The sequence below is a fragment of the Lytechinus variegatus genome, chromosome 8 (genome assembly GCF_018143015.1).
Source record: "Lytechinus variegatus isolate NC3 chromosome 8, Lvar_3.0, whole genome shotgun sequence".
Taxonomy (NCBI): Eukaryota; Metazoa; Echinodermata; class Echinoidea; order Temnopleuroida; family Toxopneustidae; genus Lytechinus; species Lytechinus variegatus.
Genome location: NC_054747.1, coordinates 847605 through 861171, shown reverse-complemented (window position 1 = coordinate 861171; position 13567 = coordinate 847605). Strand labels below are relative to the sequence as shown.

General features: G+C 36.6%; 1 protein-coding gene across 1 annotated transcript; it reads left to right on the top strand.

Annotated features, from left to right (window-relative positions):
• Positions 1 to 524: 524 nt before the first annotated feature.
• On the top strand, positions 525 to 12869 carry LOC121420564 (the record flags this gene model as incomplete). Its single annotated transcript, XM_041615227.1, has 5 exons — positions 525 to 708; positions 4793 to 4954; positions 6558 to 6636; positions 10022 to 10092; positions 11997 to 12869. Coding segments are annotated over 5 exons (774 nt in total), but the record flags the coding sequence as incomplete, so codon positions are not given.
• Positions 12870 to 13567: the final 698 nt, after the last annotated feature.

Genomic DNA, 13567 nt, shown 5'->3' with positions numbered 1-13567 from the left:
CTGATTAAAAAAAATCATCTTGCACCAAACGTCCTCGTTGTGCCTTCGGCAAGAAATTTATCCACATTGTGCTGCATTCAACCCAGGTGAGGTAAATCGGTACCTGGCAGGACCTTATTCCTAGGAATGCGTATGCGATGTAATTTTAGTAATTACGACTGCCAAGCTACACCTGGGGTTATAATATCTAGATCCTTTGGAAGCGCATAGAGACATTATTCATAAGTGTGATATGCACTATTCAAGAACTGTTTTATTATATTATTAGTAGTATTATTATTACTATTTTGCCACGCCGTATAGTAGTGAGAGCAGAGCGAGCAATGGGAATAAGCGCAACTGTGTAAATTGCATACAACCTTGTATACACTGAATAATCTGGTTTTTGCTGGGTCCTAAGGGCTCGAATAGAGTACAATCAAATGTTTATTAAAAATATAATAATTATGTTCCATAAGCAATACAATGCATAATATCAGTGACAACTGTTCGAATTTTTTGACATTTTTTTTCAAATTCATGTTTTACGCTTGCCAGCTGAAATTCGACGACTCCGTAAAAAGATCCAAGATTACCGACCTGGTAATTGGACTATCAGAGATGCAGGGACTAGCTGCATAAGACCATCCAAGGTTAGACTAGGTGTCTTCGGGGTGCAAGACTCGGGCAAGAGTACTTTTCTCAACTCTCTGCACTTTGCCTACAAAGGTTTGAAGACTTCCATAAAAGCATATTGCGTTTCCTCACATTAGCTTAAGATCCACAAACCTTCATGGCATCATCCGTCCCCCCCAAAAAAAAAAAACATTTAAATAAAAAAAACAGGTTGATTCGCAAAATCCCGCCTTACGTTGTGAAATCGACTTTTATATTCTAGCAGAAATGTCTTTTTAATCTTCATTTTATCAATATATTGTGACATTAACCTGATGAAAAGAACACAGTGCCAGACAGTTTGATCACAGTGTCTTCACACAGTAAGAATATTATGCAAACTGTTAAAATGCACAAATTAAACAGTGCGAAGATATTTTCACACTGTGGACACCTCGACAGTGTGACTGTTCACGTGGTCGATTATATGTGAATATGACATTCGCACAGTAGAAATGCTCTAATTGAACAGTGTGAAAGTATTCTTGCATGTTTTTCCACAATGAACACTTTGCCATAAACCGTGGGACACTGTGTTTTCATTAATGTATGCTTGCTCATTTTTTTTTACATATATTTGAATGTGCACATTCTTCTTTTATCTTTTAATGTGAAGCAACATGAATTAAGGACGTGCCACAATTAAAATTAAATTCATGTCGTTGTCACAAACTTTTGCACAAAAGTACCTCAGCGCCTAAATATTCCAAAAATATGCAAAATATAACATGGGCTCTCTGCTTGACTTTTTGCTTTCGAAATTCTTCGGATATTCTCATTCACAAGGTTGGACAATTTAAAACCTCACAGGATCACTATGCTGGGTGTAAACATGATTATATTACTCATTCAAAATCTATGTACATTTCATCAAATTTCACAGTATAATTCGAAATTGCATGTATGTATAAGATAGATAATCCATTCATATTGCTATCCGATTGCCCCTTTAAGGCTGGCAACACCTTCAGATCTTTAAATTGTTGCAAAAAGAACAACTTTTCCCAAAAATTCGAAATTTCTGTTACAAATTTGCGAAGTAAAACAAATGCTGCACTTTTCTCAAAACCCATGTAATTTTCACCAAAATTTGCAAAGATGTATAGGAAACTATACTAAAGAGGTATAGACATCATATGGGTTTATGTGCTTGTTTCTAAATTATCAACACTTTTGTTGGAGAAAATTAGCTTTTTAAAACGTCAAACTCGTCCAAAAGGTCTTGTATCCATGTGAGGAAGTATCTCAATCTGCTATTCCGTTTATTCAAACTCGGCGTCATATTCGTCATAATCGTAGAGGTATTAAAAAACGGTTCCATGGATAATTCAGCTAGCTAGCTTCAAATAACACCTCTAATATTTCATTAGAAGGAAGATCAAGGGGAAAAATCCACTTATACCTATTTCATGTAATTGTCACATGATCTACATTCTAACTGCAGATTCGATGTGTTATTTTATAACAAATAATGATAGAGTGCTTTGGAACTTTTCCTCACATAGTTACAAAGCCTTTGGCCCTCTCTTTTTTGGTGTCTTAAATACCACACTTTCCCCAACAAAAGTGTCATTCCAAAAAGCAAGTACATATTTTAATGTTTACCCCGCTTAAGAACACAAGCTTGCAAATTTTGCTGAAAATGATGTGGATTTAAAAAATTGCGACATTTATTGTACTTCTCAGAATTTTAATAGAAATGTAATTTTTTTTTAGATTATGATTTTGTCATCTCCCACCACATGTGAAGAAAAATACAGGTGCTGCTAGCCTTAACCCTATCTAGGCCGGGGGGGGGGCCTCCGAGGCCCCCCCCCCCCTCAACGTATCGCGCGATATTTTCGCCGTGCGATTTTTTTTTACCACGCCGCTCGCTGACTTTTTACTTTCAAGTCTTGCACAACTTTTGAGACCAAATTTGCGTCACCTGGGTACGTGGTTCTGAAATTACGCAACATTATGTAAGTGCATGTCAGACCGAAAACTGCTCAAAAACGTGATTTTGTGTACAAAATCAATGCAAATTGTGTTTTCAACCAAAATTCATAAATGTATGATTATTTTTAGTTTTGCTAGTCTAAATGTATTCATTTTATGCTTTTTATGATCACAGAAGAGTCCCCAACAAATTTCATTGAAAAAACAATGAAAAACAAAAGGTCAAAAAAACAAAGAAATACATAAGAAATTGCAAAAAACAATATAATACATATGAAAATGATTTGATATCACAATTCTTTTCATGTACACTTGCTAAGGACACCACAAAGAGTTTCTATACCAAAAATTAGTACATTTGGAGCTCTATTTAGGGAGTTAGAGGAAAAAGTATGATTTCGCATACTAATTACGCATAAATTAGCATAATCACTTAATAGCGATTCGCATGAAATAAATTACTATACAATCTTGTAGATTATGTCCCAGGCAACCCGCGTGCCAAATTTCGGTGCGATCGCGCGGTCGACGGCCGAGATCTTAGGGGGGGGGCCTGGGAGGCCCCCCCCCCCCCCCGGCCATAGGAACTCCCAAAATACCCCGGCCTAGATAGGGTTAAAAAACAAATAGCTATACGAAAGACTTTTTCATCTACCGCATACAATTCTGTACTATACTGTAAAATCTAATAAAATTTAAGTTGATTTTTCTTAAACAGGTTCAACGTACTCAGATGTGCCAAGGTCTCGACCCAAAGAACTTCTAATTGGTTAATTTCAAAGCTCAAAGACACTTTTACTCGAGGGCGTAGGACACTGCGTTTATGCGACCTCAAGCCAGAATTATGATTCGAATCATGAGTCAAAACACAAACATGAATCACAATACCACAAAATCAGCGTTTAGACGACCTTCGTTCTAATTGATGTTTCTCCTAGGATTCTGGCCCATCAAGTGAGCACCACAGTGCGCAGTTTGCACGTGTTTTGGATCTCGAGAAATCAATATTTTGCTTCCAGAGTTCAGTCATACCTCATTTTGTTTATACTTCTATTCGTCCTATCGGTTTTTCGAAAATGGTGTTCGGAAGTAAATTTCAGCGTAGATCCAATTTATTACTAGATTGACAATGTCACTCAACAACAACTGAGATCATTGTCTGTCCAGTTAGTTCATTTACTAGAACTTGAAGTTGAAGATATGATAACAAATGAAAAGCAGTGGACGATGCGATGACCAAAACAGAACTCGAACATGTACATGTATTGCTCCTATGTACATACACTGAGCATAGTGGGGGCCTTGAGCTTGGCAAGAGTCAAACCGAAAATAGCTCAACACAGTGACGTCATATAATCGTGATTCAAGTGACGATTGACCTGTTTCGTTCGTGATTCTACAGAAACGTCTCTCCCTTTTTCCGTGTTTCAATTTCATGATTTGAGAGAAGTTTATTTTCACTTTTTGACTAAACGCAATCGTGATTTTTCAGAATCATGATTTGAATCAGGATTCTATGGTAAAAATAAGTGGCCCATGAACGCACCTTTAGTCCCTCCGTAACAAAATATCCAGCAACGCAAGCTGTATGATGTACTTTCGCAACCGCAACGGGAGATATTAGATCCGCTGTTAGTATGCAAAATTCTAGTTGCTACTGGGGGTACAAAGATATCTCCGATTTGGGAGGAGTTTTTAGAGCTATGTTGGAGTCGTCGTAGAGCTTTAAAACGCCTTCGTTATATTGAAGCAACAGTCAAGCAACGCGCATCTAGACAGATTATTACATTACTGCACTCCGTAAGGGAACCTATGCCCAATAATAAATTCTTGATTTCCATCAAAATAATGGTCTATATGGATTCAATTTTCAAAAATACATCCAGGTATCAATTTCTTACTATGTATCCTACAAGAACGAATTCATGGTGAAAGTACGATTTTTTTTTCCAAACTTACGAAATGGTGTCGCCTGCACCTTGTGGTGATCGAAACATCTGCTACACTACCATAAATGTCATGAATGTAGTATTCACAAGAATTTTGCACGCGATCTAATATTGTGTTGCTATTGATGCGAGAACTTGCAAATAGCAAAAAAATCAAGCACAGGGATGAACCCTTGTGAATGTTTGCATATTTAGAGTAAAGTAATAGTACTAAATTAACAAGGTGCAAATTTGTTCGCTTCATTATAAAGGTGCATGGGAGCAAGTCTACATCGAGAGCAATACGGTATGGCCAGGAGGCGAGACTATGTTTCGAGATCCGGCTATACTAACCGATCAAGTAATAACTTTCGATACACGTGGGCTATCTGATCTGAGTACTTTCAGAGTTTCTGATGTCATGGATGAAATCAGTTGAGTATTATGCATCTTTTACATGTCTTCTGCTTATATTGATAGTGTTTACCCCACCGGCGGATTTAATCCATCCCCCTTCGATTTGGGGGAGACTCGAATTGAAAATTGTCATTTTTGGGGAAGGTTGTGGTATAAAGAATCAGTATTACAATGTTTGCATTTGCAATGTGACCTATATGTAGCTGCCATCTTTTAAGTTGCAAAATGGCCGACGAGAATCAGAGTTTTTCGATCATATATCTGTGTCTAAGTAACCTTGAATAGTACTTTTCGCAATAAGCCAATATTTCTGACATTTATTGACATAAAATAATAAACTTTATTTCAGAAATAAAATCCTTGTGATGATTTTTTTTTTTTTGGGGGGGGCTTTTTTGTCTCGAGTAAACGAAGTTCGGTTGAGACCTATAAGTAATCACGCTTCCTGTTGATCAGTTAGTCAGTTAGACTGTTCGAAAATTTTAAAGTTTTTGTTTAACTTTCTCTCATACTTGGCGCATTTGATCCGTGGGTAATACTACATGAACATCTGCGAGGATGGATAGGTCAAAGGTCATACATGTATCTGGGTCAAAAGGTAAAATGATAATGTTAAAGTTTTTGTGCAACTTGCTCTAATTTTTTTCTGCATAAACTATGCCCACACTTGATTTATATGATCCTAAGGTAATACCACATGTGTGTCTATGAGGATGATACGGTCATCTAGGAGTCAAAAGGCCAAGTGTTTGTTCAAATTACTCTCATTTATTTCTGCATCAATAATTGTGTTGACACTTGGTACATGATCATCCTTGGCTTATGTCACTTGCAGGCTGATGAGGGTGATGGGGTCAAAAGGTCAAATGGTGTTAAAGTTAATGTTCAACTTGCTCTTATTCTTACTCTTACTCTTAATTCATTTCCGCATGAAATATGTTGACACTGGGTTCATATGATGCTTGGGTAACTCCACGTCGTGTATGTCGTGTATGCCGTTTCTTATCATTTGGCATGTGTTTCAAGTACAATGATCGAGGTCAGAGGTCATCATGGGTCAATGAACTTTGACCATATTGGGGTATCGATTAGATTATTGTTTTTTGCAAAATCATCGTAACTAAAAAGTGTATAGCAGTTATCACGTTTCACTGAGTATCTTGCATGAGTTTCATGTCATATGCTCAAGGTCAAAGATCATATGGGGTCAATGAACTTTCATCATGATGTGGTTTCAATACTTTACCAAGGGTAATATTTGGATTTTCAAGATAATTTTGCAATTTCAAGTCCCTATTATCTTAAATTTTTATTAAATAATGGTCATGAAGTGGTTTAGAATCCAGAATTTTGTCGAAAACCATGTACTTGGCTGCCATTTTGTAATATGCAAGAGGGTGGCCCTATAGTTCTCGGTGCAAATGGAAACATTGTTATCCTGGTCATTCATTATATAATTACCTTTCCAAAATATATCGTTTCTAATTTCTTAAAAATATGAACAAAGTCAACCCGACTATAAGTTATTGTTAGTTTGTTTCATAGTTTGTGAAGCAACAAAACAACTGTAATAACCGGTAATAACAAATTTATTTTGTTTAATCGAACACTTCCCATTAGGTGGAAAGCGAGGAATCAACCCTCATTGTCGGACTACTGGAGAGAGGATCGACTGTCCTATCTTTATCCTGAAATACAAGTACGTAGGGGAAGGCGGGGTAAGTTGTGACAGTTTTTGCTTTTTGCATGTTAGAATTGATATGATTAATAATCTTGTCGAAATAAGTACCTTGCCTTGAAATTTAATTCTTCTGAAATATTTTCCACCTATATATAACTTTCTATCCCCACACTGAAAGTCATCGTGACCTTTGAAAAAAACGATGTCAAATGGCTCAACTTGCCCCATATATGGGGTAAGTTTGAGCCACCTTCTGGGGTAAGTTGAGCCACAAAAACTATGTACAAAATGTATGAGGGGAGAACCAGCATGTCAAATTTTTGTTTAAAGTCTTTTCACTTGCTAATTCTCTATAAATACTAACATCCTTTAAAAGGAAAAGAGCAGTCATGTAAATTTGCTCCTTTCAGCCAGCATTTCAATCAATTTTTATGGTTTGTTTGTTTTTTTAAGATACATTACCATATGAATTACCATGGTTCAACTTGCCCCATGCTGTTTGGCTCAACTTACCCCAGTCCGAAATTAGTGTGATAATTTTGTATCCACACATTTATTATGCATCCATCATATAAAAGACTATGACAAGAATGAAGATCCATACCTGGACTAATAATGTTGTTATCATGTCTTTATTATATTTAAAGACATGTGTGTTTATAAAGAACTTATCTATTTCACACTCTTTTTTACTTTTTTGACTGAAATTCATATTTTTCCCTCTAAAAAACTACTTTTTGTTTCAAAGTTGAAAACAATATGGTGGGGTTAGGGGTTATGATATGGGTCATCAATACATGACACCACCACAATGTCTGACTCATTCATTATTGGCCTGGGGCTGGTGGCTCAGCTTGCCCCTATGCTCAACTTACCCCGCCTTCCCCTAATTATGGACATGAGTGTGTGGGATGTCTTTTCATTATGTTTTTATTTGTTATATGCGTGTGGATGCACTGTGCAGATGCGTACTTTCGTTTATGATTGTGGGTGTATTCGTGTGAGTGAGTGATGTGGATGGGTGAAGACCTACATTAATGGTAGGGAGTGTGTGGCTGGGTGTGTGTGGAAAGCACAAGTATATAAGAAAGAAATGAAATGACATTAATGGCACTCCAGAAATACATTGACAGCGTTTCCACAGGAGTTTAGGAATTCTGTTTTGAGAAAGTTAATGTGTTGCTCTGTTTATTTGTTTACACGTGATCGGCTATTGGTTCAAAATCAAAAGCCGTTGCAGAATCGACTTTTGGTTTATCTTGCATCTTGCGTTTACACGCTGTCACAGCTCGCGGTGCAGAATCGGCTCGCGTGGCAAAAAAAAAATTGATGATCTGCGCACCAACAATATACGTCAAAATAAAGACAACGCTGGATCCTTGTACGTCATAATAGTACAGTGAATAAAATACGCCCCAATTGCCGATGCAGAATCGGCTTTCTGTTTACACGTAGAAAAAATGCTGATTCTGCATCAGCTCGCAGTTCTGAACCTACTACTTTGGTGGTGCAAAATTGCCGATTCTGCACCGAGAGCCGACGCCAGTTAATCTGCTTTTTTGTTGCAGCGTGTAAACACGGTAATTTTTCCTGCCTGACGCACCCCATTTAATTTAGTTTTGTACAGACTTGCAATGTTTGCGGACTCAGATTTTCTTTTCTATTTGAAATGACGGGCCTGAAAAAATCTCCCTTTTTTATGTCGCAACCAGGCTAAACAACGTGGAGTGATTTGAACAAACTATATCATCATCAAATGCACTCTACCGACCAGTTTCATAAATGAATTTTATGAGATGGGTTGTATGAGAGAAGGTTTCAGATTGGTTAATTGCACTCTTTTTCAATTACGTAATCCGGTGTGTGGCCACGATCGTGGCATATAACAGCAATTTCTACACGGTAGCTTGACTGTGTACAAGTTTTAATAGAATGATGTATTTTTTCATTACATTAACTAAATGAATATTGCTTTTTGTGTTGTATTACAACTTCGTTTTTTTACTGAGCGTAATGAATCGAATCGAATTGTAATGCCTTGTGACAGTACATTTTTTAGTTCAGTAAGTTAAGATATATTTTTAATATATATACAATTTCAAGACAGAAGTGTTCCCCTCTTTTGAAAAGCTGCAAAACGAGCAGAAATAGTCATGAAGGGTCAATACAGAAATCGATTCTTTTGTCTGAGATGTGAATACAGATGAAAATCCATTCAAATCAAGCCCCTGCTTCTGTAGAGATAGTTTTGTGAGATAACATGGTTTGAGGCGTGGTTTGAAATACCCATGCATGCTTGTTTGTTTGGTTATTTTTGTGTTTGCTTGTGCAGAGGTGTGATTGATTCATGTTAATGTTGATGTTAAGATGCATGAGAATAATAAGAAAAAACGCTGAGAAACTCACTCATCACCACTGAAAAAAGAACGGTGACATTCAATATTGTGTCATTTTGTAAATTTTGGATTTTGACCTCGCCCAACATTTCAAGGCACCGCACCTCCATGTGAACGATAATTACATCATGTAGGGTATCGTTTTAAAGAAAATCAAATGATCTGTTCATTGATATTAGTTACACATTGATATTTACTCAAACCGATGTGAAACTCACTCATCACCACGGAAAAAACAGTGATTTTCAAAAATGTGTCATTCTGCAAATTTAAAATTAAAATTAATTACACATTGGTATTTACTATAGTCTAGGAGAGATTATCGATCAAAGTCAGATTTTCAAACTTGTTTTTTAGGAGTTTACAATACCATTCGTATACATGAATTTCAAATTTCTCTTGTGCGTTTATTTCAACTATGCCTGCGGCCTCGATGAAATATAAAAACACGCAAGAAATTTTAAATCTATGCACTCATGGTATTTTGAACTACTTAGCATGCATTACATGTATATATTTTTTGTGATAATGAACAGTTTTTAATTCTAAGATTTAGGTGCGATGTAGGGACTTACGTTACTCACCTGATTAGGAAGCTTTCGCAACCACTAGGCATTCCACTTCCGTGAACACAGAGAATGTATTGTCAAGTGCCTTTCATAACATTGAAATCTTTGTCGATGGTTGATGAATTGAAACAGCAATTTCTTCCTGGACTGGAGGCAAACAACATATTTGCAATTTTTCAGCTCCGAAACGCCAAACAAAGCTTTTGTTCCTATTCATCAATTTTCGACAAAGACATTCCAGTTGTTCATTGTGATTTGACTTGCATTTTCAATACATTTGCTGTGTCCTTAGATTCGTCCTGCGTCGTGTGCAAATACTTTCTATATGCACATGCGCTTGGGGCAGGCTCCTGGTTTTACCGAATAGTAAATCGCATCGAGTGCGCTGTGTCACCACAAAAATTATCACCATCATTTTATTTGTATTTTGTTTCCTAGCTCTGCTACTGGAATACAACATTGTGGAAACTTCCTATCGTCACTTGTACCAAGAATCAGGCAAGAGTTCGGTAAGTTCTCTTATCTAGAAAAAAAAGGTATTAACATTACTTTGTTTTCTATTTTTAACACGTAAAATATAGTGCAGTAGGTTTCACGACGCACCTTGTCTTTTTCTTGGGCAAATATTAGTCCTGAAAAGAACCAACCAAACTCGACGTTTCGACACGTGTGTTCTTGTCGTCTTCAGGTGAATCAGTAAAGTTTGTAAAAGGAGGTATTGTACACTCTGTCAAGTTGCCGTGCATGTCAAAACGTGGAGATTGGGTCGTCCTTTCCAGGGCCAACATTTGCCTAATAAATACCCTTTTTAAACAGGATTTTCTAAGCCTTGGACTGGCGAACCCCGTAATATCTTTAACCCCGTACTTTTTTTGTTTTTGCTTTTTACACATGCCAAATTGTTATTGCTAACCCCGGATATGGATGCTTGTTTTTCACACACGGAATTCGCTAACCCCGGACTAGTGGTAGCTCATGAATATTCACGAGCGTCGATGAGGAAAGTATTAAAACACGAATTCCAACTCGCTGACCTATATAGCGCGCTTTTTCTCATCGCCGTGTTTGCTGTTCATGAATATTTATTATGCTTACCTCTGATTAGATAACAGGGCCGGCTCTGTCGCGGGGCATGATTGATGATTAAGAGCGCTTGGTCCACTTCCGTTTTACAATAGCGATCTTAACCCCGTACCATCGCTCTTAGCACCGCAATTGCTTGGATAACTCTGCCTTTTTGCAGGGCCAAATAATCCCGTACCAAAGGTGGGGTTAGCCCACTTTGCAAAAATGCTGTGTAAAAAGAATGTGTGCTAAGCTTAACCCCGTATAGGTGGGGATAAGTGGCAATTTAGCCCCACCTGTAGTACGGGGTTAAGGAAATTTAAGCATGAGTAAAAAGGGTAAAAGATACATGTGCACAAAACCTACACTAGTCTTTTTCGCCATGAAAACCTTCAGAAGTTGCGTAAAATATAATACTACACCGACTCTGTTTCTGCTACAGTCATGCCTGTACATCTCATAGACTATTACTCGAACTACTATACACTTTGATCGAATTCCAAGGATTTAAAGACAAATGCCAGTAATTGCAGTAAACACTGATTTCATTAATAAGTCTGTAATACTAGGCTTAATTGTCAGTATATCATTGAGTATCTAGATTTGGTACAGTTACATGAACCGAATTTCGTTAAATTTTGAAATCTACGCTGAAAAATGTTCACACTGAAGATCACCAACATAGATAAGCGCACGTTGGATAGTGTATTACTATTGCTTTGAATGTCGGCCCGACGCTTGACCCGAATCCTGTGTTTATTTGCTAATTTCTCAGCAATTACACAATTTCTTCCAGAATACTTTGGCACATATGTTTTATTTATGCTAACAGGCACTTTGGTGAACATTTCATTGGATTCTGTACGAACTCATTTTGATATCGTTACCACAACTGGCATTTACCTTTAAAATAAATCCAGATCGGCTGTGAATACTGACCAGCCGAATATTAGATTTAGTTTCAAACTTGTAGATTTGAATATAAATCTAAAACATCTGAATTTAAATCTTTTGAGATTTGAAAGTTAATCCTAAAGATTTAAAATGAATCCGAAATTCTGCCGGTCACTATACAAAGTCGATCTGGAATTATTTAAATAATTGGAATTTAGAGTGTACTAAATGCTATTTATATATCACCATTATCTTTTTTTTACAATCCTCCCCACCCTCACCACTTTCGCTATCATCATCACCGAATTCAATAACACTTTCATTATCATCATCACGATCATCATCGTTATCATCATCACCACTAATATTATCTTCGTCATCAAAACTGTCATCAACACCACTTATTACCGTCATCTTCATCACCACCATTGTCATCATCATCATCATCCTGCAGGCTCGTATCCGATTATGGTTGTGACCTTCGCTAACAGCATTTTGAACCAGTATGAGATCGTTGACGACATCACCAGAGCTGGTATGGAGAAGAACAGTCTATTCTTCATTGAGAACTACACAGCTTCGAACCACGAGATGGGTTCTAAGAAACACATTGCTCTTCTCAAGATCCTGGAAGCCTGCATCAAGCGAGCCGATGATACCATCACCTTCCGCTGGCGAAAAGAGAAGGAACCCGTAGTCAAGCCCGAGCGTAACAAATGTAAGATTATGTAAATAGTTCCTACACATGCCACATCACGTCGGGGTGGATGAATTTGTATACTAGTCAGTACATTGTGTACTTATTAAGGTTACGTACAAGCACGTAGGTTACGCTTAGTTTTGTCTTGATATACTTTGATGTTATTTGCAAATTCTGGCAGTTTGTACAATCCATTCATTTACCATGGCATTTCATATTTCGATATTATGGAAGCTCAAACGTGCCACCCAAGATGTTCAGATAATCACCTTGTCGTGTTTACAAATTTTGGGAAAGATGATTAGATAAAAAGATCTTAGGCCTGTTGCATAAATCTTTTTACCTGAGAAAACTTTGGTAAAAACTGACAACTAAGGTTAGTCTGATTTCTGACATTAACTTTAACACTGGGCAAAAACTCCAATGAAAACAACCTGAGTTTTCTCAGGTAATTTTTTTTTGTATGCAATGGGCCCATCGTGTGTACATCGCGTTCGAGAGATGATGAGGTGAAAAGATCTTGTATCTCATCATATCTATACCCGTAGGAGAAACAGGGTTGGCGATTTTTTTTATTTAAAAAAAAAAAATCGGATTTTTTTTATTATTTTTATTTTTTAAAAGTTCCTTCGAAAAAAAGGGTAATTATCCCCCCCCCCTTACTCTTACAATGACATCAATATTGATATTATACATTTCACCCATAATATTGTTCTTAACCACATATTTTGTAATTAAAATCCAGTAAAAATGGACAATTAGAAATAAATTTGAGGAATCATGTATCTGAACTTAATTCTATCATACATAGGCCTATGAAGGAATATTCCATAGGGAATTCCCAGTGAGTAGAGAAAATTCCCCTCTGTGATTTTTCATTCAAACATTTAAAAAATCCAAGAGAAAAAATCCCTTATCGAAACTGCCAAAAAACCCTTTGCCAATTACTCGTATTCATGTATATTGTAAGAGAAATAATTCAAATCAATGATTTTTTTTTTCAATTAGTCACAGCTTTACAATAGTCAAAGAGAGACTACAACTGTATATGTTTAGGATCTTTTTAGTTTGATAAAAAGCTCTTCTCTTGCTACAGATATAGATGCAAAACTCTCAGTTTTGGAGAACAATATAGGAGATAGCTTAGTCAAAGGGTGACTATACTACATTATGTTACTGTGATTTTTTACATTAATCTACAATTTTTATTTCCATATTCTCTACAAAAAAATCATCCATGCTTCATCCATGAAGTATGAAAAAAAATCTTCCTACTTTTAACTTAAAGGATAAAAACTGCAAAACTGCTTAAATTACAATATATG